The 25,130-nt window shown below is 40.7% G+C and overlaps 1 protein-coding gene across 1 annotated transcript; it reads left to right on the top strand.

Moving 5' to 3' along the window:
* RDH11 (retinol dehydrogenase 11) lies at window positions 1–24,291 on the top strand. Its single transcript, XM_059914487.1, has 7 exons — window positions 1–154; window positions 2,809–2,927; window positions 4,204–4,359; window positions 5,525–5,629; window positions 6,515–6,724; window positions 9,818–10,007; window positions 22,379–24,291. The coding sequence occupies exons 1-7, from the start codon at window positions 81–83 to the stop codon at window positions 22,479–22,481; spliced, it is 957 nt and encodes a 318-aa protein (XP_059770470.1). The 5' UTR covers window positions 1–80; the 3' UTR covers window positions 22,482–24,291.
* The last annotated feature ends 839 nt before the right edge of the window (window positions 24,292–25,130 follow it).

The following is a 25,130-nucleotide window of genomic DNA, read 5'->3' as shown; positions in this document are numbered from 1 at the left end:
CTTGGAAGAGAGGCCACAGCCGGCGAGCACCGCTGGGGCATCTCGCTCACCTCCGGCAGCCGCACCTGCCTCCCCGCGAGATGATTGGGGTCCTGCTCCTGCTCCTGCTCTTCCTCCTCCCCTTTCTCCTGTACATCGCTGCACCCCAGATCAGGTCTGTGCAAATGTATTGCCTTCTCTTGAGAAGTCTTCGGGGGGAACATTCATCCCCATCGAAGCTCTGTTCTTCAAAAGAAGGAAAGGAAGACTCCCCGCGGGGCTCCAAGTAGGGGAGTTCGGTTGGGGCTCCAAGTAGGGGAGTTCGGTTGGTCGGAGGAGGTCCAGCTGCCCTGGGTGAGGAGGGCGATACCAGGAGACCCCAGACCGTGGGAAGGGGCTGCAGTCCGGAGCACCCTGCTTTGTTTCCTCAACGCGAATCGTGACATCTGGAGCTCCATTGCTTGCTCTCTTGTTGCTGTTAGATTTGCTTTTTCTCTGCACAGATGTAGTAAAGGAGAGAAATGAAAGGGTTTCATTACACTCTCCTGCCTTCTACCTGCCTTCGCAGCAGGAGTTGGGGGTGGGAGGTGGTCCGAGTCCTGCTCTGGGGTTTGGGGGTGGGGAGGAGAGGTTGAGGGTCGTGGTCTCTTGACCAGGTGACACATCAGCCAATGGCTGGCTGAGTGCCCCGGAGAATCAGCAGCGAGTTGCACACTGCTGATTGGTGCTGAGTAAATCACCAGTAGTGACGGTGGACCAGTGACTGAAGACACACACTCCTTCCCTCGGTGGGGATTGGATGGGCGGGGGAAGGGGGAGGGGGTCACTGTCTGAGTGGAACTGGAAGGCGCGCTAGATCATCGTCTGCCGTTTCTTACCACAGTCACCCCTTCCTCCCTTTCTCCCCACCTCCCTCGAGCCCCTCCTCCAGTTGTATTTCTCCTCCCCTCTGCACATGCAGTCCTTCCACCTCTCGGCACACATGGGTGTTGGTACTCGGCCGAAACGCTGCTTTTTATCTCTTTCCGCCACGACATCCTCTTATCCACGTAGAATCTCAGTGAAGAGTTGAACCTGAACTGAAAATAGTGCTCATACCTCAGCAAGATTTTTCTAAGGAAGGTTACACTCCAAGGGTGATGTTCCAAACCACCTAGCTAGGTCGTGGGGGCTCGACCAGAGCTGGACTTTCATAGTTGATTGTCTCTTTTCTTCCTGCTGGTTAAGGAGAAAGAAGAGCTGGGTAGAGGCCCTGATGTGTTGTGGCTCCTGGAGCTAAAGCTGAAGGGATGTGAGAAACTGAGCAGGGAGGCTTGTTCTGAGGAGGAAGATATCCGTTGGTGGTCACCTTGAGTTAGTTTGCTTCCTTCATGGCCTGTTTGTTCTAAGCAGGAACTTGAGTGGCTAGAAGTGTGTACTTTGCAATTCTAAGTTCAATGAAAAAGGTTGAAATGCTCTTAAAAATGCATCTCCCAGTCAACAAATTGTTTTAAATTGAGCCCCCAAGATTTGCAGAGAAAAGAACAATCCGAGGCCTACTAATACCTGTTTGTGCATTCATTCTTTTGGAGAAGCAAGATGAAGGAAGAAGGACACAAATTAGTGAAACCAGGACTTGAATCTCAGCTCCCCTTTGTACTTATTTACATTATTCTTTGTCTTATTTATTTATTTTTTCTAAATGTATTTATTTATTTTTGGCTGCGTTGAGTCTTCGTTGCTGTGTGCAAGCTTTCTCTAGTTGTGGCGAGCAGGGGCTACTCTTCGTTGCTGAGCGCAGGCTTCTCACTGAGGTGGCTTCTCTTGTTGTGGAGCACAGGCTCTAGGCACGCAGGCTTCAGTAGTTGTGGCATGCGGGCTCAGTAGTTGTGGCGCACGGGCTTAGTTGCTCTGCGGCGTGAGGGATCTTCCCGGACCAGGGCTCGAACCCGTGTCCCCTGCACTGGCAGACAGATTCTTAACCACTGCGCCACCAGGGAAGTCCCTCTTTGTCTTATTTTTAAGTGTGTGTGTGTTTCTGTTCGTTTTGTCCAGGATGACAAGCTTTCATAATTTTAACTTTGTGTTGGGTAAGCTGTTTTATCAAGGCCATAAAGTGCCAGTTATGGACAGATTAACATCAGTGGACCAGTTCTTCTTTTTCTAGGCTGAGTCTTGTGATTTCCTAAGCCTAAGAAAGAGCTCCACCAGGAGCCTGGCTAAACAGATATTCATCAGTTCTTGTAACTGCAGGGAACAGTGCTAAGGTTTGCCCTTATAATAGAATCACTTCTGTCCTCAAGCAAGAGCAGAAACATTTGAACAAGAAAATCTTTTTTTTTTTAATGAATTTATTTATTTTTATTTTTGGCTGCGTTGGGTCTTCATTGCTGCTCACGGGCTTTCTCTAGTTGCGGCGCGTGGGCTTCTCATTGCGGTGGCTTCTCTTGTTGCGGAACACGGGCTCTAGCCACGCGGACTTCACTAGTTGTGGCACACAGGCTCAGTAGTTGTGGCTTACAGGCTCTAGAGCGCAGGCTCAGCAGTTGTGGTGCACGGGCTTAGTTGCTCTGCGGCATGTGGGATCTTCCTGGACCAGGGCTCGAACCCGTGTCCCCTGCATTGGCAAGCAGATTCTTAACCACTGTGCCACCAGGGAAGCCCGAGCAAGAAAATCTTAAGAGCAGAAAATTTTGTTTTCTTTCCTCCAACCTTCCTTTAATCTATAAAAAGACAGCATTAGAAGGAACCAAAACAGCCCTCAGCCTTGGGGCCTGTAGACACGGGGGTGTTGCAGGAATCTCTGGCTGAGACAAAGAGAATGAAGAACTGATGAGCTCTCCTCTGCAGGAAAATGCTGTCCAGCGGGGTGTGTACATCAACCGTCCAGCTTCCTGAGAAGGTCGCTGTGGTCACTGGAGCCAACACAGGCATCGGGAAGGAGACAGCCAAAGAGCTAGCTCAAAGAGGCAAGTTCATCTGCTTCTAATTCCCTCCTGCCACTGTTGGTTTTTTTTAATTGAAGTATAGTTGATTCACAATGTTAATTTCTGCTGTACAGCAAAGTGGTTCAGTTATACATAGATATACATTCTTTTATTGATATATTCTTTTCCATTGTGGTTTATCATAGGATATTGAATACAGCTCCCTGTGCTACACAGTAGGACCTTGTTGTCCATCCATTCTATATGTAATAGCTTGCATCTGCCAATCCCTAACTCCCAGTCCATCCATCCCCCACCACCCCCACCTTGAGAACCACAAGTTAGTTCTCTATGTCTGTGAGTCTGTTTCTGTTTTGTAGATAGGTTCATCTGTGTCATATTTTAGATTCCATGTATAAGTGATATCATATGGTATTTGTCTTTCTCTTTCTGACTTACTTAGTGTAATAATCTCTAGTTGCATCCATGTTGCTGCAAATGGCATTATTTCATTCTTTTTTATGGCTGAGTAATATTCCATTGTATATATGTACCACATCTTCTTTATCCATTCATCTATCAAGGGACATTTAGGCTGTTTCATATTTTGGCTATTGTGAATAGTGCTGCTATGAACATAGGGGTACATGTATCTTTTTGAATTATAGTTTTGTCCAGATATATGCCCAGGAGTAGATTGCTGGATTATATGGTAATTCTATTTTTAGTTTTCTGAAGAACCTCCATACTGTTTTCTATAGTGGTTGCACCAACTTATATTCCCACCAACAGTGTAGGAGCGTTCCTTTTTCTCCACACCCTCTCTAGCATTTGTTATTTGTAGACTTTTAATGATGGCCATTCTGACTGGTGTTAGATGATATCTCATTGTAGTTTTGATTTGCATTTCTCTAATAATTAGCGATGTTAAACATCTTTTCACATGCCTATTGGCCATCTGTAGATCTTCTTTGGAGAAATGTCTATTTAGGTCTTCTTCTTGCTACTGCTATTTTATCCCTTGCAATGATGACCATTCTCATTATTTCCTCCCAGTCTTGGAATTCAAGAACATTCCAAGTGCCCCGCTGATTTTCTGGTCTGATACTAGTACAATGTTCTACATATAATGGACACAATGAATATTATTGATTTATTTTTCTTTCCTGATATGTTCATCAGATACCTCTGTGTGAAGTAGGGGTAATTCCTTTTTTAAAAATACAATAGAAAATAACATTTAACATTAGTATTAGGTCTTTGATGCTCACTCAAAAACAGAGCCGACAGTTTGTCTCTTTTATATGTTGGTTGACAGGAGCCCGTGTATATTTAGCTTGCCGGGATGTGCAAAAGGGGGAGTTGGTGGCCAGAGAGATCCAGATCATGACAGGGAACCAACAGGTGTTGGTGCGGAAACTGGACTTGGCTGATACTAAATCTATTCGAGCCTTTGCTAAGGGCTTCTTAGCAGGTAAGTGTGGAACTGGAGACTATGCTGTGGGTCTTGCAATCAACATTGCAGACTTAGCTAAAAAGAAAAGATTCCTCTCCCTCTCTGACACATAGAAATGCTAGACAGAATATAGCCAAAAACTTCTGATTCATAGCTGAACTCATTAGTAACAAAGGGAAATACTCAAGAGGAAGAAACAAAAAATGAATTCAAAAATTCATAGCACTGCATAAGAACTAAAGCCAGAAATCTCATACGTGTACCAGAACTCAATATGGGCTTTAAGGTCTGGAGTCCAAATATCCGTATAGGGATAGGAGATGAGACCTCAGGATGTTGAGGGCTGGGTTGCTGTCTGTATCTGAGGCTCCACATAAGGTTGGGATTCACAAAAAGCCATCTGGTCCTTGGTACAGGGAGCTTAAAAAAAACCCCAGGCCACCAGTTCAGGGACATGACAAAGAAGCTTATCATCTCTTTAGAACATGGATGGATAAACGGTCATCTGCAAGAAATTAGAACTTCAAGCTGACATCATTTATGGGGTGGGAGGGAATTCATTCACACCACCAGCTGGTGCAAGAAACTTGGGCTGAGAAATTAATGTAAAACCCAGTAGTATCACATCAAAATTGAGTCCAAGAGCACTCTGTAGGCTTATAACCCAGGGATCTAGGCCTCCCAAGGGAAGCAACTTCCACTGATATATACTTTTAGTCAGAAATTACAACTCATATGAGGAAATAAATCATAAGAGAGAGTTGGCAGATGAAACAAAGAGGTGAAACCAGTGTTTCTTTGTGGGCCTGAATCCGAGCAGCAGGGAGGCATAGAGAGTATCCTTTTTCTCTTGTTTTGGGATTTCCCATTCAGCTTGGGAAGTCTTTCTGTTGGGAGAGATAGACAGAACACTTCCCAAAAGCACTGAGTAAGTAGCTCCTGAATTGGAAAGATTGGAAAGGCCATTTGGTAGTGTCACGTGGAATTTTGCCCTGTATTAAGAGTATGTATGATTCAACTAAAGTCTTAAAATGAAAAAACAATACAAAATAAGTATGAGAGGAAAATAGAGGAAAGATTGAAGCCATGCATCCTTATTTTCAAATCATGGGTATGGGGCAGATTTCAAAGATGTAACAGCTGTGGCTGGCCACTTCCACACTCCATCCCCTCTTCCCTGCAGAGGAAAAGCATCTCCACATTTTGATCAACAACGCAGGAGTGATGATGTGTCCCTACTCCAAGACAGCCGACGGCTTTGAGATGCACATAGGAGTCAACCACTTAGGTAAGAAATTGTGTCTCATCACAAAGCTAGAGGGAAACTAAAGTTCCCCTTGGAAAACTTAGGGTCATATGGAGCCTGCTTTGTGGTGTGATTAGACCTTTGGGCCATAATAGACTATAAGTGTATAATAAATAGTGTGGTCCTGCCTGAAAGCTCAGGCTCGCTTGAGGTTCCTCCCACTTTTTAATCTGTGCTTCAGATTCAATTTACCTTAGAATATTTTTGAACAACCTAATTGGATTGGGGGCTGTGTTGCTTTCTTTGTAGCGACGCTTGTGGCCAGCATCAAGTAGAGGCCACCTGCTCTTAAACAGTGATGTTATTCAAAGTTGGAATAAGACATGACTTCATATTCATATGCACATAATCCAGACCTACCTCTTAGAAAGATGTCTCATGTCTTTGGCTGTTCCTATTTCCCCAAACCGTCACTGAACTTATTCTGTAGTTGATAATGAATTAATGAGGCAAAAAGCCTTATTCTTTTAAATTTTATTTATTTATTTATTTATGGCTGTGTTGGGTCTTCGTTTCTGTGCGAGGGCTTTCTCCAGTTGTGGCAAGTGGGGGCCACTCTTCATCGCAGTGCGCGGGCCTCTCACTATCATGGCCTCTCTTGCCGCGGAGCACAGGCTCCAGACGCGCAGGCTCAGTAATTGTGGCTCACGGGCCCAGCTGCTCTGCGGCATGTGGGATCTTTCCGGACCCGGGCTCGAACCCGTGTCCCCTGCATTGGCAGGCGGACTCCCAACCACTGTGCCACCAGGGAAGCCCAAAAAGCCTTATTCTTGAATGCTCTGCCTTCCATAGCTGAGCCCGGCTCACCACTACTCCCTTCACCCTCACATTGGCCCTGAACTCTGTTAATTCTACTTTTTCTCAAAGGTCACTTCCTCCTGACCCACCTGTTGCTAGAGAAGTTGAAGGAATCAGCCCCATCAAGGGTAGTGAATGTGTCTTCCTTAGCACATCACCTGGGAAGGATCCATTTCCATAACCTGCAGGGTGAGAAGTTCTACCATGCAGGTCTGGCCTACTGTCACAGCAAGTTAGCCAACATTCTCTTTACCCAGGAACTCGCCCGGAGGCTAAAAGGTAGGCTTAAAAGAAATGAGTGTGGAGACATGAGTCAATGGGAAGTAGCTAAAAGCCACAGGAATAGGAAGTGTTTTCTGGAGCCCATCCTCTGGACAGGACCTGCTTCCATGGCTCTACCTGGGTATAGTTTTAGTGAACAGCCCACAACTGAATGTTGGAGGTGACTGGGAGGTAACGGGAAAATTCTGAAGGCTGGGCTTTGGCAGTTACTAGCTGCATGACCTGCAGCAAGTTGCTTAACTTTTCAAGACTTATTTCCTCATATGTAAAATGGGACTGCTTCACGGGTTATTGTCATGATTAATTCAGGCCTCATGAGCAAATCAAGTTTTTTGACTTGTAGTGAAACTAGATAGAAGGGAGGGACCAGAACTGGCGCTGGCTACAACCATTGGGATAAAACAGGTGCTGGGACTATGGAGGGGGTCTCCCTAACAACAAAGGGTCAAATAAGAGGGAAATGTATGCTTGAGGAGGGGAGTCTCCAGTCACAAATAAACAGAGATCCTTAGAACGGTCTACTATGGATTTCCAATAAATAGAACAGGAAATCCAGGGTGGACAATTAGAGTTGCTTAGGATTAAGGCAGGCAGAATTCAGGCTGAAGGTATCAGACACATTAGCCCCATCGTTGGAACAGGATCGTCAAACCACATGGACAGCTGTGAGATGGAGAGTTATGTCTATGCCCAGGGCATAACATCCTTTATCAGCTTGGGATAGATCAGGGTAACTGGATGGTGAAAACTATCCAAACGTTGGTCAGGGAGCTAGGGTGGCCTGGAAGTGGAGAGATGGACCCAGCTGTGAGGATCAGATAAAAGCAGAGGCCACACGAGTGAGAAAACCTGATAGGTATGAGGATTAGGTGGGAAATAGCTATGATGCAATGAAAGAAACCTGGGCATGACGGAAGAGGCATTCATTCAGCCATTCAACAGCCACGTATTCAGCGTCCATGCTATTTTACACACTGGATTAGGGGTTTGAGGGTGGAGTGGTTCACATCCAATGGGAGAGAGAAATAATTAGCAAGTATTTATACAACTGTCACATGTAAAATCAGTCTAGTAATGCATGAATAATTCTCATTGTATGAAGTTCAAATAAGATGGAAGTATATAGTTATTCTCCTCTCTTCCCTTTCTGCTTTTCTCCCCTCAAGATACCACTGTCAACAACTTGATGTGCCCCGTTCCAATTACTTTCTTGTGCATTTACATATGTATATATCATACATAAGGAAGTGAAATTCCAACACAGTATCTAAGAGATCTTTCCATGTAGTACATAGAGATTTACCCCATTACTTTTGTTGGCTGCATTGTGTTTCATAGTATAGATGTGCTTTAGTTTATTCATTTCCTGAACAACGTCTAGACAGTTTCCTTTTTGTTGTTGTTATTTAATTATAATTGTGATAAATGCTATAAAGGGGAATTACGAGGACCTATAATGGATTGGCAGGTCGGTGGTGGGGAGAACCTTATTCAGTCTGAAGGAACAGGAAGGACTTTTCTGAGGGAGTGAGTTGCAAGCTGAGCCCTTGCAGGATGATTAGAAATTAAATGGGTTACAGTGTGGGTGGGGTGAGGCAGTTGAGGGGGCTGAGGAACATTCCAGGCAGAAGGAAGAGAATGGCTGAAGGTCTGGTCTCTGCTTGAGAAACTGAGAAAAGGTAGTCATAGTTAGAATGTAGAAAGCAAGAGGTCTGAGCTGAGACTGGTAAGGTAGGTGAAGGTGAAATCCAGAGAGGCCACAGTAAGGATTTTAGTGTTTATTCTAAGAACAATGGAAAACTGTTAAAATGGAATCCTTTTTTAAAATGAGGGCAAGAGTGGATGCAGCAGGTGATTTCTGTGGTTGAGGTAAGAAGTGAGGGTAGCTTGGACTAGGGTGGTGGAGATGGAGGGTAATAGACACTCCTGAGAGATATTTAGGATGTGAAAATCACAGGGCTTGTTGATTGGAGATGCATGGTGAGGTGGTGGATCCTTAAGGACTGGTCCTGTATGCCTGCCTGGTTGAAAGTGTAGGGAACACTGCAAGAACCAGGTTTGGCCTTAAATACATGAAGTCAGTTTTGGACCTCTGAGTCTGCATTACTATGGGTCATCTAGAGTAGATGTCAAGTGGAAAATAATACAGGTCCACAGTCCTTTTTCTGTAATTGTGAAATCCACAAAGGCCTGAAAACTGTTTTTTCCTAAGCTTGATACTAAAACTCATTTGGCAGCAAAACCTCACCTGTACTAGGGAGAGTAGGTAATAGACATTTTATATATATAAAATAAAATTTAAAAAATTGGAAACATTTCTGACCCCAGGGTTTCTAGAAAAGAATTGGGGACCTGAAATAGCACATGCATAAGTGTCATTTAGCACTTATCATGCACCAGACAGTATTCTAAGCTCTTTTACACATGAACTCATTTAATCCTGAGAACAGCTCTGTGAGGTGTAGGTATTATAATTATCCCTATTTTACAGATGAGGAAACTAAGTCACAACATCAGGTAGGTTACACAGCTAGTGAGTGGTAAAGCTTGGATTTGAAACTGGGCAGTCTGACTACAAAGTCCATACCCTTAACCACCACATTATACTGCCTTTTATTGTCAGCCAAGTGTTAAAAGGAGCCACTTGGACCATAGATAAAAATGAGTGCTATAAAGTTACAGAGAGGGAATTTAGTGAGCCATGAGAACTCTTAACATTTAAAGTTTGGGTAGAAGATGATGAACCGGTCCAGGAAACAAGAGGATGCATCCCAGAAAGGTTAAAAAAACCAGAAGAGGTATGGGATCATGAAAGCCAATGAAAAGGCAGCTTTAGGATGAGAGTGGTCAACAATGTCAAGTGCTTCTGAGAGGTCCTGGCTCTGCTGCTTCCTAGCAGTTAATAACCTCTCTGAGCCTTAATTGTAATCTGTGAAATGAAGGTATAAATTACTGTGAGGAGTGCTTGCGATAGCATCATGGGAAAGGAGTCCACATGGGGCAAATGTTTATTCATGTCTTCTGCTCTCTTTGGCCACTTGGCAACATCAAGTCCTGTCTTCTCCTCTCTATATGGCATCCCCACATCAGGCTCTGGCGTTACAACGTACTCTGTACACCCTGGCACAGTCAACTCTGAATTGGTTCGGCACTCATACCTTATGAGATGGATTTGGTGGCTTTTCTCCTTCTTCATCAAGACCCCTCAGCAGGGAGCCCAGACCAGCCTGTACTGTGCCTTAACAGAAGGTCTTGAAGTTCTAAATGGGAACCATTTCAGGTATGAATGTATCTGTTTTTGAAGATGGAATTTTATTGCCCACAGGAAATAATTTGGATTTGTCTGGTGTACCGTACCCTTTTTATTTATTTGGGGGGGGAGGGGTGTTTATTTATTTAAATTTTCATTTTATATTGGACTATAGTTGATTTACAATGTCGTGTTAGTTTCAGGTGTACAGCAAAGTGATTCAGTTATACATATACATATATTCATTCTTTTTCATATTCTTTTCTCATATAGGTTATCATAGAATATTGAGTAGAGTTCCCTGTGCTATACAGTAGGTCCTTGTTGGTTATCTATCTTAGATATAGTAGTGTGTGTATATTAATCCCAGGCTCCTGATTCATCCCTCCGCACCATGTTTCCCCTTTGGTAACCATAAGTTTGTTTTCGATATCTGTAAGTCTGTTTCTGTTTTGTAAATAAGTTCATTTGTGTTATTTTTAACAATTAGATTCCACACATGATTGATGGCATATGATATTTGTCTTTCTCTGTCTGACTTACTTCACCTAGTATGATAATCTCTAGGTCCATCCATGTTGCTGCAGATGGCATTATTTCATTCTTTTTTATGGCTGAGTAATATTCCATTGTCTGTATGTATACCTTACCTTTTTAAAAAAGTACATTGTCCAATATGGCTTTTGTCTCTTGACTCTAGGGATGAGGGTAGTTAATGATGCTGCTAATGATGCTGTTTTATCTTTTAATAGGGGAATTTGACCCATTCACATTTTTTTGTGGTAACTGCTAGGTTTGATTTTATTCATGCCATCTTTTATATGGATGATTATGCTTTCTGGTTGTTTCTTTTCTTCCTACATTTTTTTATGTCAGTCTAGTTTTCTTTGTTCCTTTTTGGGCTCCTAGTTCTATTTTTTCACATTAAAAAGAATTTGAATCTGTATTTCTCCATTACCTTCAGGACTAAAATAGTATCAATGGACTCCCTTCTTGAATAAGTGAAGACTTTTTAAACTTTGTATTGTAGGGAATTTTGAATGTACACAGGAGTAGACAAAATAGCATGTTGAATCCCCATATACCCATAATCAGCCTCAACAACCATTAACCCATGGCCAATCCTGCCCCATCCCCATCCACTACCCCTTCCCATATTTTTCTCATTCCATATTATTTTGAAGCAAATTCCAGATATCACATAAGATCAAAATTTTAACACGGTTTCACCTCCACCTTCAAGATTTTGTGGAAATAATCCAAAATTTTGGAGAAAGGGCTGTAAATAAATTCAGATTGGAATGAAAGGTAGACAGTCAGATCATGAAAGGCCTATAATGCCAGGCTTAGAGAGGAGCCACAGAAATTGTTTCAGTAGAGAGAGCCACAGTCTGGTCTGTGGTTTAGAAAAATATCCTTAGTAACTCCGTTTGATGAATGAATGAAGTACCCCAAATGAGAGAGAATGAGTTTCTGATGTAGGGTAATGACAGCCAGAATGAGGAGAATGGTTTAAGTGAGAGACCCTGAAGAGGCAGAATTTTTACCACTTGATGACCAACAAGTGAGGGGGTAGAGGAGGATTTGGTGACCTGGGTTCAAGCCTGAGTTATTAGGAGATTAATTGTGACATTAACTGAGACAGAAGATGTAGATAAATAATGTGTATAACTTAGGGTTCTTTGATTCCAAACCAGTGGAAATGGACGCTGGCTAACATAAGCAAGAAGAGAATTTATTAAAATATGGGGATACTCCTAGGTTCGAAGGGAAGACTGAAGAGTCAGGCTTCGAACTGTCAGAATGGCCAGTCAGCTGGCCAGGACCCTGCTGCTGGAGTGAGTGAATGCCAGCTGTCTTCAGTCTGTTGTATTGCCCACCATCCACTCTCCAGGGAGGAAGCATTGGGTCTCCTTCCTGCCCCGATCATCGCCTCCATTCTCTCACCCCCACTAGCTTGGCTACAGGAGGACAGGCAGGCATTTGATTAATGGGATCTTCAAACTATATCCAAGAGGAAGAGGTAATTCCATAGAAAGAAATCAGGTTTCTATTGCCAAAAAAATGTGGGGTGGGTGTTCAACCAAAGAGTAACAATTGCCCACTACGTAATAAACCCGGCTCTGTACATGTTGAGTGTGTTATCCATAAGATATGTGAGTAGAACTGTGTAGCGGATAGTTGGAAATGCAGGTCTGAAGTGCAAGAAGATAGATTATTTAGTTTTGTCCACTGGAATGATTTTCCAACAGTGACTGGATTCTTCTTCCCTGGAGATTTTAAAAAATGAAATAACCCTTTATCTTGGTTTTGACTGAATGGCTTAGAGTCAGCTTCAAATCCATAATTATTGAATTGACTTTTGAAGAGCCTTTCCAGTACAATGGATTCTTAATTTTAAGCATTTTGAAGATCCAACAGCAGCCATGTAGACCGCTAGCAAGACATGAACATAGAAGTCTGTCTTGATTGAAGCTTTAGGACCTTTGCACTGGTTGTTCTTTTCTGCCTGAAACTACTACAACTTTTTGTCTTTATAGATTTGCCTATACAGTTGGAATTATATAATATATGGCCTTTTGTGACTGGCTTCTTTCACTTAGCATTACATGTTAAAGGTTCATCCATGCTAGAGGGTGTATCAATACTTCATTCTTTTTTATTGCCAAATATCTTATTTTATGGATACACCATCTTCTTTTGTCCATTCATCAGTTGATGGGCATTTGGATTTTTTCCCATTTTTGGGTTATTAAGATAATGCTGCTTTGAACATTCATGTACACATTTTGTATGGATAGTTCTCTTGGGTATAAACCCAGAAATGTAATCTCACTGGAATATGGGTCATATTTTAACTCTACTTTAGCTGTTGAGAAACTATCAGACTGTTTTCCAAAGTGGCTGCACCATTTTACATTGCCACAAGCAGTATATGAGGGTTCCAATTTCTCCACATCCTTGTTAACACTTGTTATTGTCTGTCTGTCCTTTGATATTAGCTATCTGAGTATGTATAGAGTAGTATCTCATTGTGGTTCTCATTTGCATTTTCCTGCTAATGATGTTGAACATCTTTTCATGTGCTTATTCCCCGTTTCTATTATCTTTGTTGGAGAAATGTCTATTCAAATCCTTTGCCCATTTTTAAATTGGATTGTCTTTTTGTTGTTTAGTTGTAACAGTTCTTTATATAATCTAAATATGAGTCCTTTATCAGGTATATGATTTGCAAATATTTTCTCCCATTCTGTTGGTTTGTTGGTTTGTCTTTTCAGTTTTCTTCATGGTGTCCTTTGAAGAACAGAAGTTTTTAATTTTGATGAAGTCTCATTTATCTATTTTTTCTTTTATCACTTGTGCTTTTGGTGTCTTATCTAAGAAACTATTGCCTAGCCCCAGGTCACAAAGATTTATTACTGTGTTCTTCCAACAGTTTTATAGTTTTAACATTAAGTTCAGGACTATGATCCTTTTGTTTTTCTTTTTGAATTTTATTTTACTTATTTTTTATACAGCAGGTTCTTTTTTTTTTAACATCTTTATTGGAGTATAATTGCTTTACAATGGTGTGTTAGTTTCTGCTTTATAACAAAGTGAATCAGCTATACATACACATATATCCCCATATCTCTTCCCTCTTGCGTCTCCCTCCCTCCCACTCTCCCTATCCCACCCCTCTAGGTGGTCACAAAGCACTGAGCTGATCTCCCTGTTATACAGCAGGTTCTTATTAGTTATCCATTTTATACACATCAGAGTATACATGTCAATCCCAATCTCCCAAGTCATCACACCCCCACCCCTGCCCCCACCCCCACCCCCGCCACTTTCCCCCCTTGGTGTCCATACGTTGTTCTCTACATCTGTGTCTCTTTTTCTGCCCTGCAAACCGGTTCATCTGTACCATTTTTCTAGGTTCCACATACATGCAATAATATATGATATTTGTTTTTCTCTTTCTGACTTACTTCACTCTGTATGACAATCTCTAGATCCATCCACGTCTCAACAAATGACTCAATTTCGTTCCTTTTTATGGCTGAGTAATATTCCATTGTATATAGGTACCACATCTTTATCCATTCGTCTGTCGATGGGCATTTAGGTTGCATCCATGACCTGGCTATTGTAAATAGCGCTGCAGTGAACATTGGGGTGCATGTGTCTTTTTGAATTATGGTTTTCTCTGGGTATATGCCCACTAGTGGGATTGCTGGGTCATATGGTAATTCTATTTTTAGTTTTTTAAGGAACCTCCATACTGTTCTCCATAGTGGCTGTATCAATTTACATTCCCACCAAGAGCACAAGAGGGTTCCCTTTTCTCCACACCCCCTCCAGCATTTGTTGTTTGTAGATTTTCTGATGATGCCCATTGTAACTGGTGTGAGGTGGGTGATACCTCATTGCAGTTTTGATTTGTATTTCTCTAATAATTAGTGATGATGAGCAGCTTTTTTTTTTTTATTGTTTATTTTTGGCTGTGTTGGGACTTTGTTGCTGTGTGCGGGCTTTCTTTAGTTGCGGCGAGCAGGGGCTACACTTCGTTGCGGTTTGTGGGCTTCTCATTGCGGTGGCTTCTCTTGTTGCGGAGCACAGGCTCTAGGCGAGCAGGCTCAGTATTTGTGGCTCACGGGCTCTAGAGCGCAGGCTCAGTAGTTGTGGCGCACGGGCTTCATTGCTCCACAGCATGTGGGATCTTCCTGGACCAGGGCTCGAACGCGTGTCCCCTGCATTGGCAGGCAGATTCTTAACCACTGGGCCACCAGGGAAGCCCTGCCTCCATTCTTTTTCCGAGGTCCTGGATCATCTTCACTATCATTATTCTGAATTCTTTTTCTGGAAGGTTGCCTATCTCCACTTCATTTAGTTGTTTTTCTGGGGTTTTATCTTGTTCCTTCATCTGGTACAAAGTCCTCTGCCTATCTTTCTGTGAATGTGGTTTTTCTTCCACAGGCTGCAGAATTGTAGTTCTTCTTGCTTCTGCTGTCTGCCCTCTCTACTGTTTTTTGTTTTTTTGTTTTTTGGGTATGCCACACAGCGTGTGGGATCTTAGTTCCCTGACCAGGGATCAAACCTGGGCCCCTGGCAGTGAGAGCAGAATCCTAACCACTGGACTGCCAGGGAATTCCCTATGATCCATTTTTGTTAATTTTTGTATATGGTATGAGGTAGGGTTTCCAACTTCATTCTTTTGCATTTGGATATCCAATTGTCCCAGAACCGTTTGTTGAAAAGATTATTTTCTCTTTGCTGAATTGTCATGATAGCTGTATTAGTCCATCTCGGGCTGCCATAACAGAATACCACAAACTAGATGGCTTAAATGACAATTTATTTTATCACAGTTCTGGAGGCTGGAAGTTCAAGATCAAGATGCTGGCAGGGCTAGTCTCTGGTGAGGCCTCTCTTCTGCGTTGCAGATGGTTACCTTCTTGCTATGTCCTCACATGGCCTTTCCTCTGTGTGCATATATTCTTGGTGTCTGCTTCTCTTCTTAATAAGGACACTAGTTCTATCGGATTAAGGCCTCACCCTTATGACCTCATTTAACCTTAATTACCTCCTTAAAGACCCTATCTTGGGCTTCCCTGGTGGCGCAGTGGTTGAGAATCTGCCTGCCAATGCAGGGGACACGGGTTCGAGCCCTGGTCTGGGAAGATCCCACATGCCGCAGAGCAACGAGGCCCGTGAGCCACAATTACTGAGCCTGCGCGTCTGGAGCCTGTGCTCCGCAACGGGAGAGGCCACGATAGTGAGAGGCCCGCGCACCGCGATGAAGAGTGGCCCCCACTTGCCACAACTAGAGAAAGCCCTCGCACAGAAACGAAGACCCAACACAGCCATAAATAAATAAATAAATAAAAATTAAAAAAACAAAAACAAAACAAGACCCTATCTTCATTATAGTCACACGTGGGTTAGAGCTTCAACCTATGGATTTGGGGGGACATGAATCAGTCTATAACAGTAGTATTACCAAAAATCAATTGACTGTAAATGTGAGGGTTTACTTCTGCACTTTTAATTCTATTCCGTTCATTTACATGTGTATCCCTATGCCAGTATAACACTATCTTGATTACAGTAGCTTTATAGTAAGTTTTGAAATTGGTCAATCTTTTACCTATACTGATTAATACTTACCAAAGTCCCACTGGAAATATCAGCATCATGACCATGCTGATGTCATAACCATACTTCAGTAGCTCTTATTGTATGTAATATTTGAATTTTGTATTTGAATAATTTTTACAGCATGTCTTAGCTTACAGGGCGTTTTCATGTCCTTTGTATCATTTGCTGTTCACCATAAACTTATAAAGAATTTAAGGCTTTAGTGCATTGGAGGCTATAGAGGCCTACAGAGGCCAAGTCATTTCCAGAGAGTCATCCAGACCCTCTTGGTCATCAGTGATAGTCTTTTCACTCAGAAATGGCAGGTTTTGCTGGTGGTATTGGTGAGTTCCCTTAAACAGAAGTACTACACTTATAAGGCTTGTTCTTTGAGTTTAAAAACAGTTATAACTGCAGGCAGATCAGAAGGAAGACGGTTTTTTTTTAACCACTCCAAGCATCTATGACCAATGTAAATAGCAGTATCTCAGCTACATGACACTGTACAAGGTGCTATAGAGTGGACCTTAAAGACATGTTTGAATAAGATGGACATACACAGGAGTCAGGCAGGCACTGATATTATAGTTAAATATATATATATATATATATATATATATATATATATATATGTATACACAAAGGGGAATATAAAGACTAAATGAGAGCTCTACCCACCACCAGAGCCTCCCATCAAGCCTCTTAGATAGCCTCAACCACCAGAGGGCAGACAGCAGAAGCAAGAAAAACTACAATCCTGCAGCCTGTGGACCAAAAACCACAGTTACAGAAAGATAGAGAAGATGAAAAGGCAGAGGGCTATGTACCAGATGAAGGAACAAGAAAAAACCCCAGAAAAACAACTAAATGAAGTGGAGATAGGCAACCTTCCAGAAAAAGAATTCAGAATAATGATAGTGAAGATGATCCAGGACCTCGGAATAAGAATGGAGGCAAAGATTGAGAAGATGCAAGAAATGATTAACAAAGACCTAGAAGAATTAAAGAACAAACAAACAGAGATGACCAATACAATAACTGAAATGAAAAATACAGTAGAAGGAATCAATAGCAGAATAACTGAGGCAGAAGAACGGATAAGTGACCTGGAAGACAGAATGGTGGAATTCACTGCTGCGGAACAGACTAAAGAAAAAAGAATGAAAAGAAATGAAGACAGCCTAAGAGACCTCTGGGACAACATTAAACGCAACAACATTCGCATTATAGGGGTCCCAGAAGGAGAAGAGAGAGAGAAAGGACCAGAGAAAATATTGGAAGAGATTATAGTCGAAAACTTCCCTAACATGGGAAAGGAAATAGCCACCCAAGTCCAGGAAGCGCAGAGAGTCCCATACAGAATAAACCCAAGGAGAAACACGCCGAGACACATAGTAATAAAAGTGGCAAAAATTAAAGACAAAGAAAAATTATTGAAAGCAGCAAGGGAAAAACGACAAATAACATACAAGGGAACTCCCATAAGGTTAACAGCTGATTTCTCAGCAGAAACTCTGCAAGCCAGAAGGGAGTGGCATGATATACTTAAAGTGATGAAAGGGAAGAACCTACAACCAAGATTACTCTACCCAGCAAGGATCTCATTTAGATTTGATGGAGAAATCAAAAGCTTTACAGACAAGCAAAAGCTAAGAGAATTCAGCACCACCAAACCAGCTCTACAACAAATGCTAAAGGAACTTCTCTAAAGGAAACACAAGAGAAGAAAAGGACCTACAAAAACAAACCCAAAACAATTAAGAAAATGGTCATAGGAACATACATATCGATAATTACCTTAAACGTGAATGGATTAAATGCCCCAACCAATAGACATAGACTGGCTGAATGGATACAAAAACAAGACCCATATATATGCTGTCTACAAGAGACCCACTTTAGACCTAGGGACACATACAGACTGAAAGTGAGGGGATGGAAAAAGATATTCCATGCAAATGGAAATCAAAAGAAAGCTGGAGTAGCAATACTCATATCAGATAAAATAGACTTTAAAATAAAGAATGTTAAAAGAGACAATGAAGGACACTACATAATGATCCAGGGATCAATCCATGAAGAAGATATAACAATTATAAATATATATGCACCCAACATAGGAGCACCTCAATACATAAGGCAACTGCTAACAGCTATAAAAGAGGAAATCGACAGTAACACAATAATAGTGGGGGACTTTAACACTCCACTTACACCAATGGACAGATCATCCAAAATGAAAATAAATAAGGAAACAGAAGCTTTAAATGACACAATAGACCAGATAGATTTAATTGATATATATAGGACATTCCATCCCAAAACAGCAGATTACACGTTCTTCTCAAGTGTGCACAGAACATTCTCCAGGATAGATCACATCTTGGGTCACAAATCAAGCCTCAGTAAATTTAAGAAAATTGAAATCATATCAAGCATCTTTTCTGACCACAACGCTATGAGATTAGAAATGAATTACAGGGAAAAAAACGGAAAAAAGACAAACACATGGAGGCTAAACAATACGTTACTAAATAACCAAGAGATCACTGAAGAAATCAAAGAGGAAATAAAAAAATACCTAGAGACAAATGACAATGAAAACACAACGACCCAAAACCTATGGGATGCAGCAAAAGCGGTTCTAAGAGGGAAGTTTATAGCTATACAAGCCTACCTAAAGAAACAAGAAAAATCTCAAGTAAACAATCTAACCTTACACCTAAAGAAACTAGAGAAAGAAGAACAAACAAAACCCAAAGTTAGCAGAAGGAAAGAAATCATAAAGATCAGAGCAGAAATAAATGAAATAGAAACAAAGAAAACAATAGCAAAGATCAATAAAACTAAAAGTTGGTTCTTTGAGAAGATAAACAAAATTGATAAGCCATTAGCCAGACTCATCAAGAAAAAGAGGGAGAGGACTCAAATCAATAAAATCAGAAATGAAAAAGGAGAAGTTACAACAGACACCGCAGAAATACAAAGCATCCTAAGAGACTACTACAAGCAACTTTATGCCAATAAAATGGACAACCTGGAAGAAATGGACAAATTCTTAGAAAGGTATAACCTTCCAAGACTGAACCAGGAAGAAATAGAAAATATGAACAGACCAATCACAAGTAATGAAATTGAAACTGTGATTAAAAATCTTCCAACAAACAAAAGTCCAGGACCAGATGGCTTCACAGGTGAATTCTATCAAACATTTAGAGAAGAGCTAACACCCATCCTTCTCAAACTCTTCCAAAAAATTGCAGAGGAAGGAACACTCCCAAACTCATTCTATGAGGCCACCATCACCCTGATACCAAAACCAGACAAAGACACTACAAAAAAAGAAAATTACAGACCAATATCACTGATGAATATAGATGCAAAAGTCCTCAACAAAATACTAGCAAACAGAATCCAACAACACATTAAAAGGATCATACACCACGATCAAGTGGGATTTATCCCAGGGATGCAAGGATTCTTCAATATACGCAAATCAATCAATGTGATACACCATATTAACAAATTGAAGAATAAAAACCATATGATCATCTCAATAGATGCAGAAAAAGCTTTTGACAAAATTCAACACCCATTTCTGATAAAAACTCTCCAGAAAGTGGGCATAGAGGGAACCTACCTCAACATAATAAAGGCCATATATGACAAACCCACAGCAAACATCATTCTCAATGGTGAAAAACTGAAAGCATTTCCTCTAAGCTCAGGAACGAGACAAGGATGTCCACTCTCACCACTATTATTCAACATAGTTCTGGAAGTCCTAGCCACGGCAATCAGAGAAGAAAAAGAAATAAAAGGAATACAAATTGGAAAGGAACAAGTAAAACTGTCACTGTTTGCGGATGACATGATACTATACATAGAGAATCCTAAAACTGCCACCAGAAAACTGCTAGAGCTAATTAATGAATATGGTAAAGTTGCAGGATACAAAATTAATGCACAGAAATCTCTTGCATTCCTATACACTAATGATGAAAAATCTGAAAGAGAAATTATGGAAACACTCCCATTTACCATTGCAACAAAAAGAATAAAATACCTAGGAATAAACCTACCTAGGGAGACAAAAGACCTGTATGCAGAAAACTATAAGACACTGATGAAAGAAATTAAAGATGATACCAACAGATGGAGAGATATACCATGTTCTTGGATTGGAAGAATCAACATTGTGAAAATGAGTATACTACCCAAAGCAATCTACAGATTCAATGCAATCCCTATCAAATTACCAATGGCATTTTTTACGGAGCTAGAACAAATCATCTTAAAATTTGTATGGAGACACAAAAGACCCCGAATAGCCAAAGCAGTCTTGAGGCAAAAAAATGGAGCTGGAGGAATCAGACTCCCTGACTTCAGACTATACTACAAAGCTACAGTAATCAAGACAATATGGTACTGGCACAAAAACAGAAACATAGATCAATGGAACAAGATAGAAAGCCCAGAGATTAACCCACGCACCTATGGTCAACTAATCTATGACAAAGGAGGCAAAGATATACAGTGGAGAAAAGACTGTCTCTTCAATAAGTGGTGCTGGGAAAACTGGACAGCTACATGTGAAAGAATGAAATTAGAATACTCCCTAACACCATACACAAAAATAAACTCAAAATGGATTAGAGACCTAAATATAAGACTGGACACTATAAAACTCTTAGAGGAAAACATAGGAAGAACACTCTTTGACATAAATCATAGCAAGATCTTTTTTGATCCACCTCCTAGAGTAATAGAAATAAAAACAAAAATAAACAAGTGGGACCTAATGAAACGTCAAAGCTTTTGCACAGCAAAGGAAACCATAAACAAGACAAAAAGACAACCCTCAGAATGGGAGAAAATATTTGCAAATGAATCAACGGACAAAGGATTAATCTCCAAAATATATAAACAGCTCATTCAGCTCAATATCAAAGAAACAAACACCCCAATCCAAAAATGGGCAGAAGACCTAAATAGACATTTCTCCAAAGAAGACATACAGACGGCCACGAAGCACATGAAAAGATGCTCAACATCACTAATTATTAGAGAAATGCAAATCAAAACTACAATGAGGTATCACCTCACTCCTGTTAGAATGGGCATCATCAGAAAATCTACAAACAACAAATGCTGGAGAGGGTGTGGAGAAAAGGGAACCCTCTTGCACTGTTGGTGGGAATGTAAATTGATACAGCCACTATGGAGAACAATATGGAGGTTCCTTAAAAAACTAAAAATAGAATTACCATATGACCCAGCAATCCCACTACTGGGCATATACCCAGAGAAAACCGTAATTCAAAAAGACACATGCACCCGAATGTTCATTGCAGCACTATTTACAATAGCCAGGTCATGGAAGCAACCTAAATGCCCATCAACAGACGAATGGATAAAGAAGTTGTGGTACATATATACAATGGAATATTACTCAGCCATAAAAAGGAACGAAATTGAGTCATTTGTTGAGACGTGGATGGATCTAGAGACTGTCATACAGAGTGAAGTAAGTCAGAAAGAGAAAAACAAATATCGTATATTAATGCATGTATGTGGAACCTAGAAAAATGGTACAGATGAGCCAGTTTGCAGGGCAGAAGTTGAGACACAGATGTAGAGAATGGACATATGGACACCAAGGGGGGAAAACTGCGGTGAGGTGGGGATGGTGGTGTGCTGAATTGGGCGATTGGGATTGACATGTATACACTGATGTGTATAAAATTGATGCCTAATAAGAACCTGCAGTATAAAAAAACAAACAAAACAACTAATACTAAACTTTCATTGGGTTATTTGTATGGAAATATGTTAATATAAATGTTTCAGACATTACATGAAATTTCTAAAAATCTTATATTTGTATTTGTATGGAAATATGTTAATATAAATGTTTCAGACATTACATGAAATTTCTAAAAATCTTATATTTGTATTTGTATGGAAATATGTTAATATAAATGTTTCAGACATTACATGAAATTTCTAAAAAAAAAAAAAAAAAAAAAAGACTAAATGATACACATTATATATCAAACAAAGCATTCTGATCTGGTGTGGTCTAGTGAGCTCTAAAATGGTAATTACATTTTCTCTGAGGTAAACATTGGAGGATGCAGAGATAGGACAAACATTGGTCCTGTGAAGCGCCCAGAGCACATGTCATCCCTGGGTTGTTTTTCTGTTGTGTTCCTTATCCCAGGCAGAGAGCAGACTCCATTCTTAACCCTGTGCTTTAAGCCTTTCTTTTTCCTTTCCAGTGACTGCCATGTGGCATGGGTCTCTGCGCAGGCTCGTAATGAGACAGTAGCAAGGCGGCTGTGGGATGTCAGCTGTGACCTGCTGGGCATCTCTGTGGATTGACAGGTGATGGCAGTTGGACCCAAGAGAAGCCTGCAGTAGACTACTAAGTACTCCCTGCCAAAATGATTCTCCTTCAGGATGGCCAAAACCTTGAGCACAAAGAAAGCAAACCTTCCAGCCTTGCCTGCTTGATGTCTGATACAAGCCCAGTGTACACTGCCAGATTCATCTAAACGCCTTGCATTTGTCCAGATTTATTTTGCTCCTGTTACTGCCAGAGTTACGAGAGATAATATAGGATAAGTAGACCTTCATATGACCTCCAAGCTCATATTTTCCTTCTGAAGCCTACTACCTAGGAGAACCTAAGCTATGGCAGGGGTTAATTTCTGGCACTTTGGATTAGTTTCTATCCTCTTTGTCCACAGTGTAGTTCCACCCAACCAAACAACCTTCAAGGGGGCCATCCTTTAGCTTTAGCTAAACTCCAGGAGTCACAGTGGCTTGGCTCAAGAGCAGGGTTTGTCCCTCACCTCTTAAGAAAACCATCATGGCACCAACATCTGGATTCTTTCAGGAAACTCTTCACTGAATCTGGATTGTGGCATGGCTTTATCTCTGACAACCTAAAGCCACTGCTGCTAAAACACTTTCACATGCCTAGGCCACAGAAGAGCTTCCTTTTCTAAGAAGTTGTTGGAGTTTACAGGATGGCAGAAATTTGGGGAAAGGCAAAAATAAAAATCAAATTTAAACTGTCATTCATTTTCCTGCTGTTTCTCAAATCAGCAAGAGGGTAGTGAAAGAAGCAGCTTGAGAAGATAAGCCACCTGGCTTCAGTCACTGACCCTAGATCCATGGAGGCCTCCTTTTTGTACCTTGGTTTCTCTTAGAAAACCAGAAGGGAAAGGCTATTTAGTGATTATCCCTGAGTATATCTTTGTGTGTGTTCTTGCGTATTTATGCAGCTGGGAGTATTCAAAATAGCCACAAAGGAACAGTATTAAACTGGACCCCCATGCAGGTAAATGATCAGAGACGGAGCAGACCTGTGTCATTCAGTCTTTGATACAATGGAAAATGAACTCTGTATATGCTGATAACTACCCACCAAGAAGCACATGGGTGGCAGGGAAGATGTCCAAAAAAGAGAAGAATCCTGGAAGATAATGCATGCAAAGACAATGAAGGGACTAGAAAAGGGTTTTTAAAAAAACCACACACACACTCACACAACAGCTAAATATGTTAGTAATATCCAGCAATAGAAGAATTGAGGGTGACCACCTGAGTTCAAGTAAGACGGGAAAGGCACTATGTTAAGCATCAATCAACCTATGTGGTAGAAAAAAAAACCCAGACAAACAAAAACAAACAAACAAACAAAAACCCTCCAATTATTTATTCAGCAAAATTATCTTAAGGACTGATATTGGTAATTATAGTCAATTTAAAAATCTTTCAGGGCATTTCCTTACATTATCTTGACAAGATTAAAATGTCTACTGTATTTGCTAGAAATCTACAATTTATTTGGAGAATGTTTATCAAAAGTAGTGCTGCCAAAGGAAGGCTGAGAAACTGGTACTGTTCCATCACTTGTTTGGAGTACATTCTTCTAATAGAGTTTGTGATTTTCTTGGACTAACAATTTACATGTTCACTTTGGTGGAGAAAAGAGTTATAGGACCACAGTCTTCTCATATTTGTAAATAATCTTTTGTTGAACTTGTTTTGACCATTAGGCTATATATTTAGACGTGGTCATTTTATGGGAAATTTGGAAAACTTTTGATAATAGTGCACAACTGAATTAATATTTTACTTAATTTATATTAACTGTCAATGACAAATAAAAAATTTGATTATTTATCATGTTTTTATTTACCAGAATAAAAACTGTAAGAATTAAACAAATTTGAGTCAACAGAAGAAAACAATTAAATGAAAGCTTAATTAGAGTCAAAAGAAGAAAACACTTTTCATTACTACGGTTATGCAATCATTTCTTGTTCCTGAGGATAATTTGTCCCAAAGTCAGCCACAGTACAGTCTCAATTCAAATGCCATTAACTTGGGTTGTGTGATAATTTGATTATTCATTCACCCATTTTCTACTAATCCTTTATGATGCTGTTCAAAGATCATGTTTTCCATCCCAGATCATGTTTTCCATCCCAGGCTATTTGTTACCTCTCCTTTTTGTACTTGTCCCTTCTATAACACAATGCTATGGGACCTACAGTACACTGCCACTAACAACCTGACTTTTCTCTCTCTCTCTGTGCTCAATGAATATTAGGAGCTCAACGAAAGTTTGTTGAATCAATGGTCTTTGAACTCAGTCTAATAAGGGTCCAGGGGATATAAATCACCAAATCATTTCCCTCTGAACAGTCATATGTTTTTTAATACGTGTGGGCAGTCTTAAGTATTGGGCTGCCAAGCAAACATTTCAGAACGGGATCCATAGGCAAACCATCAGTGAAAATAGGAATTTTCATCCACTAAACCATGAAAACCCACGGAGTGCAGGAAAAGACTTTGTAATTGTTAACACATTACACTTAGAAAGAGACCTGATGAAGCCAGGTCCGCCTTGCTCACTACATATAAATAATACACATGTAAATTACACACATATATACATATGTATACACACATATATATTACATATATAAATAATACATAAATTACCCAAGGTCAGAG

This window comes from Balaenoptera ricei, chromosome 2 (genome assembly GCF_028023285.1).
Source record: "Balaenoptera ricei isolate mBalRic1 chromosome 2, mBalRic1.hap2, whole genome shotgun sequence".
Classification (NCBI taxonomy): domain Eukaryota; kingdom Metazoa; phylum Chordata; class Mammalia; order Artiodactyla; family Balaenopteridae; genus Balaenoptera; species Balaenoptera ricei.
The sequence above is the reverse complement of the archived record's forward strand: the minus strand, read 5'-3'. Positions and strand labels throughout refer to the sequence as shown.

Bases quoted from the DNA above. Each gene is read 5' to 3' on its own strand.
- RDH11 (XM_059914487.1), top strand. From the start codon at position 81: ATGATTGGGGTCCTGCTCCTGCTCCTGCTCTTCCTCCTCCCCTTTCTC. The intron at 2,928-4,203 runs GCAAGTTCATCT...GTTGGTTGACAG, and splicing joins CAAAGAGCTAGCTCAAAGAG to GAGCCCGTGTATATTTAGCT. The intron at 6,725-9,817 runs GTAGGCTTAAAA...TCCCCACATCAG, and splicing joins ACTCGCCCGGAGGCTAAAAG to GCTCTGGCGTTACAACGTAC.